The 10,944-nt window shown below is 31.7% G+C and overlaps 1 protein-coding gene across 3 annotated transcripts in view; it reads left to right on the forward strand.

Moving 5' to 3' along the window:
• LOC149785879 (low-density lipoprotein receptor-related protein 2-like) overlaps positions 1 to 10,708 on the forward strand; it is a 157,808-nt gene extending 147,100 nt beyond the window's left edge. For all 3 annotated transcript variants that reach the window (XM_089979863.1, XM_089979864.1, XM_089979865.1), the window contains one exon: positions 8,327 to 10,708. In XM_089979863.1, coding sequence (XP_089835989.1) covers positions 8,327 to 8,639 — 313 coding nt within the window. In that variant the 3' untranslated portion in view covers positions 8,640 to 10,708. The remainder of the gene's footprint in view (positions 1 to 8,326) is intronic.
• The last annotated feature ends 236 nt before the right edge of the window (positions 10,709 to 10,944 follow it).

The raw sequence follows: 10,944 nt of genomic DNA on the forward strand, positions 1-10,944 counted from the left end.
TAAATAGTACATGTTACTTCAAAGTCTAGATATCATATTTCCTTGTACATAGTACATGTTACTTCAAAGTCTACACATTGTATTTCCTTGTAAATAGTACATGTTACTTCAAAGTCTACACATCGTATTTCCTTGTAAATAGTACATGTTACTTCAAAGTCTAGACATCGTATTTCCTTGTAAATAGTACATGTTACTTCAAAGTCTATACATCGTATTTCCTTGTAAATAGTACATGTTACTTCAGAGTCTACACATTGTATTTCCTTGTAAATAGTACATGTTACTTCAAAGTCTACACATCATATTTCCTTGTAAATAATACATGTTACTTCAAAGTCTATACATCATATTTCCTTGTAAATAGTACATGTTACTTCAAAGTCTACACATTGTATTTCCTTGTAAATAGTACATGTTACTTCAAAGTCTATACATCATATTTCCTTGTAAATAGTACATGTTAATTCAAAGTCTACACATCGTATTTCCTTGTAAATAGTACATGTTACTTCAAAAATTTACAGATTGTATTTTCTTGTAAATAATACATGTTACTTCAAAGTCTATACATCATATTTCCTTGTAAATAGTACATGTTACTTCAAAGCCTATACATCGTATTTCCTTGTAAATAGTACATGTTACTTCAAAGTCTATACATCGTATTTCCTTGTAAATAGTACATGTTGCTTCAGAGTCTACATATTTTATTTCCTTGTAAATAGTGCATGTTACTTCAAAGTCTACATATCGTATTTCCTTGTAAATAGTACGTTACTTCAAAGTCTAGACATCGTATTTCCTTAGTACATGTTACTTCAAAGTCTATACATCGTATTTCCTTGTAAATAGTACGTGTTACTTCAAAGTCTACACATCGTATTTCCTTGTAAATAGTACATGTTACTTCAAAAAATTTACACATTGTATTTCCTTGTAAATAATACGTTACTTCAAAGTCTATACATCATATTTCCTTGTAAATAGTACATGTTACTTCAAAGTCTAGACATCGTATTTCCTTGTAAATAGTACATGTTACTTCAAAGTCTACACATCGTATTTCCTTGTAAATAGTACATGTTACTTCAAAGCCTACACATCGTATTTCCTTGTAAATAGTACATGTTACTTCAAAGCCTAGACATCGTATTTCCTTGTAAATAGTACATGTTACTTCAAAGTCTACACATCGTATTTCCTTGTAAATAGTACATGTTACTTCAAAGTCTACACATCGTATTTCCTTGTAAATACTACATGTTACTTCAAAGTCTAGACATCGTATTTCCTTGTAAATAATACATGTTACTTCAAAGTCTAGACATCGTATTTCCTTGTAAATAATACATGTTACTTCAATGTCTAGACATCGTATTTCCTTGTAAATAATACATGTTACTTCAAAGTCTAGACATCGTATTTCCTTGTAAATAATACATGTTACTTCAAAGTCTATACATCGTATTTCCTTGTAAATAATACATGTTACTTCAAAGTCTATACATCGTATTTCCTTGTAAATAATACATGTTACTTCAAAGTCTATACATCGTATTTCCTTGTAAATAGTACATGTTACTTCAAAGTCTATACATCGTATTTCCTTGTAAATAGTACATGTTACTTCAAAGTCTATACATCGTATTTCCTTGTAAATAGTACATGTTACTTCAAAGTCTAGACATCGTAATTCCTTGTAAATAGTACATGTTACTTCAAAGTCTAGACATCGTAATTCCTTGTAAATAGTACATGTTACTTCAAAGTCTAGACATCGTATTTCCTTGTAAATAGTACATGTTACTTCAAAGTCTAGACATCGTATTTCCTTGTAAATAGTACATGTTACTTCAAAGTCTAGACATCGTATTTCCTTGTAAATAGTACATGTTACTTCAAAGTCTAGACATCGTATTTCCTTGTAAATAGTACATGTTACTTCAAAGTCTAGACATCGTATTTCCTTGTAAATAGTACATGTTACTTCAAAGTCTAGACATCGTATTTCCTTGTAAATAGTACATGTTACTTCAAAGTCTAGACATCGTATTTCCTTGTAAATAGTACATGTTACTTCAAAGTCTAGACATCGTATTTCCTTGTAAATAGTACATGTTACTTCAAAGTCTACACATCGTATTTCCTTGTAAATAGTACATGTTACTTCAAAGTCTACACATCGTATTTCCTTGTAAATAGTACATGTTACTTCAAAGTCTACACATCGTATTTCCTTGTAAATAGTACATGTTACTTCAAAGTCTAGACATCGTATTTCCTTGTAAATAGTACATGTTACTTCAAAGCCTATACATCGTATTTCCTTGTAAATAGTACATGTTACTTCAAAGCCTATACATCGTATTTCCTTGTAAATAGTACATGTTACTTCAAAGCCTATACATCGTATTTCCTTGTAAATAGTACATGTTACTTCAAAGTCTATATATCATACTTATCCTTGTAAATAGTACAAGTTACTTCAAAGTCTACACATTGTATTTCCTTGTAAATAGTACATGTTACTTCAAAGCCTATACATCGTATTTCCTTGTAAATAGTACATGTTACTTCAAAGCCTATACATCGTATTTCCTTGTAAATAGTACATGTTAATTCAAAGTCTAGACATCGTATTTCCTTGTAAATAGTACATGTTACTTCAAAGCCTATACATCATATTTCCTTGTAAATAGTACATGTTACTTCAAAGCCTATACATCGTATTTCCTTGTAAATAGTACATGTTACTTCAAAGTCTATACATCGTATTTCCTTGTGAATAGTACATGCTACTTCAATGTCTATACATCATATTTCCTTGTAAATAGTACCGGACATGTTATTTCAAAGTCTAGACATCGTATTTCCTTGTAAATAGTACGTGTTACTTCAAAGTCTACACATCGTATTTCCTTGTAAATAATACATGTTACTTCAAAGTCTATACATCGTATTTCCTTGTAAATAGTACATGTTACTTCAAAGCCTATACATCGTATTTCCTTGTAAATAGTACATGTTACTTCAAAGTCTACACATTGTATTTCCTTGTAAATAGTACATGTTACTTCAAAGTCTACACATCGTATTTCCTTGTAAATAATAGATGTTACTTCAAAGTCTATACATCGTATTTCCTTGTAAATAGTACATGTTACTTCAAAGTCTATACATCGTATTTCCTTGTAAATAGTACATGTTACTTCAAAGTCTAGACATCGTATTTCCTTGTAAATAGTACATGTTACTTCAAAGCCTACACATTGTATTTCCTTGTAAATAGTACATGTTACTTCAAAGTCTACACATTGTATTTCCTTGTAAATAGTACGTGTTACTTCAAAGTCTACACATTGTATTTCCTTGTAAATAGTACGTGTTACTTCAAAGCCTATACATCGTATTTCCTTGTAAATAGTACGTGTTACTTCAAAGCCTATACATCGTATTTCCTTGTAAATATTACGTGTTACTTCAAAGCCTATACATCGTATTTCCTTGTAAATAGTGCGTGTTACTTCAAAGCCTATACATCGTATTTCCTTGTAAATAGTACATGTTACTTCAAAGCCTATACATCGTATTTCCTTGTAAATAGTACATGTTACTTCAAAGCCTATACATCGTATTTCCTTGTAAATAGTGCGTGTTACTTCAAAGTCTATACATCATATTTCCTTGTAAATAGTACATGTTACTTCAAAGCCTATACATCATATTTCCTTGTAAATAGTACATGTTACTTCAAAGTCTACACATTGTATTTCCTTGTAAATAGTACATGTTACTTCAAAGTCTACACATTGTATTTCCTTGTAAATAGTACATATTACTTCAAAGTCTTGACGTCGTATTTCCTTGTAAATAGTACATGTTACTTCAAAGCCTATACATCGTATTTCCTTGTAAATAGTACATGTTGCTTCAAAGTCTAGACATCGTATTTCCTTGTAAATAGTACATGTTACTTCAAAGTCTACCCATCATATTTCCTTGTAAATAGTACATGTTGCTTCAAAGTCTACCCATCATATTTCCTTGTAAATAGTTCATGTTACTTCAAGGTCTACACATCGTATTTCCTTGTAAATAGTACATGCTACTTCAAAGCCTACACATTGTATTTCCTTGTAAATAGTACATGTTACTTCAAAGTCTATACATCATATTTCCTTGTAAGTAGTACATGTTATTTCAAAGCCTATACATCGTATTTCCTTGTAAATAGTACATGTTACTTCAAAGTCTACACATCATATTTCCTTGTAAATAGTACATGCTACTTCAAAGTCTACACATTGTATTTCCTTGTAAATAGTACATGTTACTTCAAAGTCTAGACATCGTATTTCCTTGTAAATAGTACATGTTACTTCAAAGCCTATACATCATATTTCCTTGTAAATAGTACATGTTGCTTCAAAGTCTATACATCATATTTCCTTGTAAATAGTACATGCTACTTCAATGTCTATACATCATATTTCCTTGTAAATAGTACCGTACATGTTATTTCAAAGTCTATACATCATATTTCCTTTTAAATAGTACGTATTACTTCAAAGTCTACACATCATATTTCCTTGTAAATAGTACATGTTACTTCAAAATCTACACATTGTATTTCCTTGTAAATAGTATGTGTTACTTCAAATTCTACCCATCGTATTTCCTTGTAAATAGTATGTGTTACTTCAAAGTCTACCCATCGTATTTCCTTGTAAATAATACATGTTACTTAAAAGTCTATACATCGTATTTCCTTGTAAATAGTACATGACAATTTGAAGTCTACACATTGCATTACTTGTAAATAGTACATGTTACTTCAAAATCTATACATCATATTTCCTTGTAAATAGTACATGTTACTTCAAAGGCTACACATCATATTTCCTTATGACATATGTGTTCATTATCCTTTTATCTTGAGTATTTCTATTATCAGAAGACATTTTTTTTAGCTTGACATTTTTGGTTGAGCTGTTTCATGCTTTAGTCTTATATTTGGTCCTCCTTTTCAATTATTTCATATTACAATAACAAACATTCATTTACAACTTTTCCTTTTACCAAAACACCATAATACATTCCCTAATTTATTCGTGAAATGTAGGTATCTTCCATTTGCTCATGCAATTGTAAGTCCTGGTAAGCTCATGTAATTGTAAGTCCTGGTAAACTCATGTAATTGTAAGTCCTGGTAAGCTCATGTAATTGTAAGTCCTGGTAAGCTGATATAATTGTAAGTCATGGTAAGCTCATGTAAGTCCTTGTAAGCTCATGTAATTGTAAGTCCTGGTAAACTCATGTAATTGTGAGTCCTTGTAAGCTCATGTAATTGTAAGTCCTGGTAAGCTCATGTAATTGTCAGTCCTGGTAAGCTGATGTAATTGTAAGTCCTGGTAAGCTCATGTAACTTTAAGTCCTGGTAAGCTCATGTAATTGTAAGTCCTGGTAAGCTCATGTAATTGTAAGTCCTGGTAAACTCATGTAACTGTAAGTCCTAGTAAGCTCATGTAATTGTAAGTCCTTGTAAGCTCATGTAATTGTAAGTCCTGGTAAGCTGATATATTGTAAGTCCTGGTAAGCTCATGTAAGTCCTTGTAAGCTCATGTAATTGTAAGTCCCGGTAAACTCATGTAATTGTGAGCCCTTGTAAGCTCATGTAATTGTAAGTCCTGGTAAGCTCATGTAATTGTCAGTCCTGGTAAGCTCATGTAATTGTAAGTCCTGGTAAGCTCATGTAACTGTAAGTCCTGGTAAGCTCATGTAATTGTAAGTCCTGGTAAGCTCATGTAATTGTAAGTCCTGGTAAACTCATGTAACTGTAAGTCCTGGTAAGCTCATGTAATTGTAAGTCCTTGTAAGCTCATGTAATTGTAAGTCCTTGTAAGCTCATGTAATTGTAAGTCCTGGTAAACTCATGTAATTGTGAGTCCTGGTAAGCTGATGTAATTGTAAGTCCTGGTAAGCTGATGTAATTGTAAGTCCTGGTAAGCTCATGTAATTGTAAGTCCTGGTAAACTCATGTAATTAAGTCCTGGTAAGCTCATGTAATTGTAAGTCCTGGTAAGCTGATGTAATTGTAAGTCCTGGTAAGCTCATGTAATTGTAAGTCCTGGTAAGCTCATGTAATTGACATTTATAACAATTATGGCAAGTGAAAGCAATTACAGAGAATAAAATACAGCTTTCATTAATGTTTGATTGTGTACAGTCATTCTTCTACTTTTCTCCTTTTTTCTCCTTCCCTTTCTTTTTGATAATGTCATTGCCTTTTTGCATTATTTTCGTTTTGTTAGCCTTTGCAATGTACTATCATGCAACAGGAGAACAATGTACCAGTCATGATGATGTTTAGAAATAATGCAGGAGATCAGTTATATTCACCCTTTATTCATTCAATTCAAATGCATCATCATGATCATAGACTGTTTACAATAATACTTTGATGGTATAATGTATGTACTTGAAGAGCATATGTCATGCATGATGTTGACATCAAAACTCTGGCAGTTAAATAGAGGAAGAGCATAAGTGATATCTTATTGACTGTTTCTTTATGTGTGTGTGTGTATATATATATATATATATATATATATATATATATACGACATAAATTATAAATAACATGGCTTTTAAAGTGTTGGTATAAAGCAATTTGATATACTGGTACTATTGGTATATCAAATTATAATCCATCCATGGCGCAATAATATGCATACATAAACATTCTTGGAACTGTGTACTGTTGGGTCTATTCCTATTGATCAGTGATGAATTTCCACTCATTAATTATTGGTGAGGTATGAAAATAATGATAAAAAGTAATAATAATCTCTGTTTTCTAAATGAATTTAACATGGTACACAATTTAATCGCAATCCTTTCTTTTTCCATTTCCCCCTCACCTCTCATGCACAAGGGACAAAATATGGTAAACTCTGGAGTGAGAGAGAAAAAGAAATTGGGCTGGATAAAAAATCTTGAAACTGAAATTGCACAAGTAACCTACAGTATCAATCTTCATAATGGTATGTTTGCACTTTCCTTGAGACCTCTCTAAAGTGTTTATATAATCCATGATACAAAGTTACAATTGCTGGTTGACACTGTAAGGTAAATGTATTGGTTATGGGGCACACATATGTAATGTATTTAAGGCATTGTTGATATTATTGTTGTTTCTTAAATCTATTATAAAGTTCTGAAAATTGATTATTATTAATTAAATATGAAAATATCCAAAGGCCACCCCCACCCCCCACCCCCCTCTGTTGACCATCGTATCAAGATAATGGCGAAAATCCATGAAATGACAAGAATAGAGGATTTTCACTTGTGTAATACCACAGCATCTCTGGACCTATGAAGAATGATGGTAAATGTTAAGTCAAACCAAACAAAGGAAAAGAGAGAGAAACAAATTTATGGTCAGTTGTAATGTTAATTAAAGCAGAACAATGACTTAGATCAACTTTAAATATATTAAAATATTTTAATTACCTTTTGTTGGTTTGTCATTTCACTTAGATTATATTCCATGCTAATTTCCTTGCACCTGTACATCAGTGCATTAACAAGCATTTAGTATTCAAGAATCTATGTGTCTGCAGGCCTAGTGCTCTACTTTCTTCATCAAGACCATCTTTCATGTATATATCAAAAGTATAACTTGTATTGATTAAATCAATGTGAATAAAAATAGAAACTCAAGAAATGAAAACAATCAACTTATCAATATGAAAAGATAATTATGAACAGGCACAAAAAGACAGAACTACATTTTGTAGCTGACACACTGGGCAGGTATGTGAGTTCAATTTCCCAGTTAATATACAGTTGCCTCTTGTCAATCTAACTCCATTCAAATGGCAAATATATGTATTTGTATGTGATATAAATAAAATATATGTATAGGATGTGCACTTGTTGTATAAATTTTTCATTAAAAGGAAACTTGGCAAACCTCATTTCCTTTTAATGAAAAATATATACATCTCATGGTATATCACTGATACAGCATACATACTATATATATATATATATATAGAGAGAGAGAGAGAGAGAGATACATACAGAGATTTTTATATATTCATATATAGAGATACATATATATATATAGAGATACACACACACACACACACACACACACATATATATATATATATATATAGAGAGAGAGAGAGAGAGATTTATATATATTCATATATAGAGATAGACATATAGAAATTTACATACTTATATAGAGACACATTTACATACATATGCATATTAGCTTATTTTTCTAATTGATATTTGCTGCGGTTTATAGACGATGTCGTCATTCAACTGCATTGAGACAAAGATTAAAGGAAGAATCTGACGAAATGGAGTCCACACATTATCAAGATCTTAGTAACTGTGCCAGTGGAGAGATTTCAGGCATAAACAATGCTGCCTATGTCACTGTCGAAAGAGACAACATCATCTTCCATAGTGGAGGGAGTGGCCATGAGCCAGAGGTTGCTGTTAGAAGTGCATCAGATGCTGACAATGGTCCAATATCTGAATCGATTCAAGATGCTGATGTTTCTGTTTGTGTTAGTGATAAAAAGATGCTACAAGAAAAGGAAAGTCGTGCATGAATAGCAGACAAGACTAACGCCACTAAATGTCTTTGATATTAAAGAGTGGGTTTGATCACCAGGTTGATCATCAGTTAATCTGTACTGTAATCCATAGAATAAGATCATACTTCCTTGCTTTTGTTATTTTTCTCTTCAGATTAGAAATTATAACTTTCTCCATTTGTTGCCTTTATAGTTACTATTTATTATTTGTAAGTACACTACTTTTTAATTTAAGATCATTTTCATCTCTGCAGCAAAATCTGTTTAGCCAGATTATGAAAGTAGGAAAGTTCTAAATGCCGTTTGATATAAGATGTTTCATATAAACGTTTTAATGAGACTGTCTTACAAAAGATTCCTGGAACATTTCATATGGTAACATTTGCCAATTATTTGCACTTTGTTTCATAGAAAGAACATATTGGATAGGTTCACTCCAAGTTTGTGTTAGGCAGCTGTCTTCTGTGTTTTTTAAGTGGCCTTGAAAATTACAGCATCATGTCAACTATGTTTGCAATAATAAAATGTACTATATGCTCCAAGAATGGAGCTCCAACAATTTGCTTGTTATAATTTTGATGTGTGTAGTTTTGGTGTCACAAAGAGTGGATAGTTTTCCGCCTAATTAGGGGCTTTCAACTAATCCCCAAAATCCTATGTGCATACAATGTCTATCTCCATTTATCAATGTTGTCATTATTTTTGTTATTACTTGATATATAATTTACATTCCAAGTGAACATCATTAATTTTCATTGCTTTGATATTTTGCTTTTTGTCATTTATTATGTTTGCTTTTTGTAATTTATTATGTTTGCTTTTTGTCATTTATTATGTTTGCTTTGACCCATAGAGCATTTGCAATGGGCTGACGTGCATGGATGGTCCACAGTTCAATAGCAGTTGTTTGTTTTCACTAATTCTTGTCAAGTACCAAGAGGAGTGTTGTTTGTTATTGTTGCTTCTCAACTTCATGGAGGAGTTGTTGATGGTTATCACTTCTCCTCAACTACATGGAGGAGTTGTTGATGGTTATCACTTCTCCTCAACTAAATGGAGGATTGTTGATGGTTATCACTTCTCCTCAACTACATGGAGGAGTTGTTGGTGGTTATCACTTCTCCTCAACTACATGGAGGAGTTGTTGATGGTTATCACTTTTCCTCAACTACATGGAGGATTGTTGATGGTTATCACTTCTCCTCAACTACATGGAGGAGTTGTTGATGGTTATCACTTCTCCTCAACTACATGGAGGAGTTGTTGATGGTTATCACTTCTCCTCAACTACATGGAGGAGTTGTTGATGGTTATCACTTCTCCTCAAATACATGGAGGAGTTGTTTGTTATTGCTGCTCCTCCTCAACTACATGAAAAAAAATAGTGAATTTTGGCATACTGGTTTTTCCTTAGTGTGTTTGGTCTTTAAAATATATTGCTTCTCTAAGATGGTCGTCTTAAAAATCTTGCTATCACCAATATGGCACTTCAACAAGCCAATTGAATTTGAATTAAGTGAGTATGCAAGGGATGGATGAATCTAAGACACTAAACACCATCTGGTATATGATATTTCATCCAAACATTTTAATATATATAAAAAACCTTCTTAGTAAAGATTCCTGGAACATTCTGCATGATAATGCTTTTACTAATTTAAGTCGAATATAGTTTGTCCTTATGTTTAACACATCTCTTCTTCAATCTTCCAGTTATTAGAACTTTGTTTCATATAAGCCATAATGGATAGCTTCAATTCTACTTTTATGTTAAATTTACACTTTGCATTAGATTGCCATCTTCTGCATTTTCTAAGTGGTATGAAAAATTACTTCGATGTCTCATGTAACTGTGTGCAATAATTACATGTACCATATGATCCTAGAACGGAGATCCAACAGTTCACTTTTTAAAATATTTGTGTGTATAGGTTGAGTTTTTGTATCATAAAGATTTTATAGTTTTCGTATAACTAATCACTTTTTGACAAATCCCCAACATCTTGCTCATATGTAATTTGTATCTCCAGACATCTATTGTTTTTAAGATTTATATTCCAATTAAACATCTTTCATTCTTGTAACTTTGGCTTTTTTTCATTTTGATCTATCATCGAAGACCCAAAGAGCTTGTCTGATCAAGGGAATGCATCCATCGATGTTCCATAGTCTGTTAGCAGTTGCTTGTTATGACTGTTTAATTTATAACGTTTGATCAACCATTCTCCATAATTGAGACTAGAGTTTTAGCCTACCCATATTTCAAGATTTAAAAAAAAATATCTTGAATTTAAGTTCAATGTCTGATTTCATTTACCAA

The sequence above is a fragment of the Sinohyriopsis cumingii genome, chromosome 13, assembly GCF_028554795.1.
Source record: "Sinohyriopsis cumingii isolate HCF-2022 chromosome 13, ASM2855479v2, whole genome shotgun sequence".
In the NCBI taxonomy this organism is placed as follows: Eukaryota; Metazoa; Mollusca; class Bivalvia; order Unionida; family Unionidae; genus Sinohyriopsis; species Sinohyriopsis cumingii.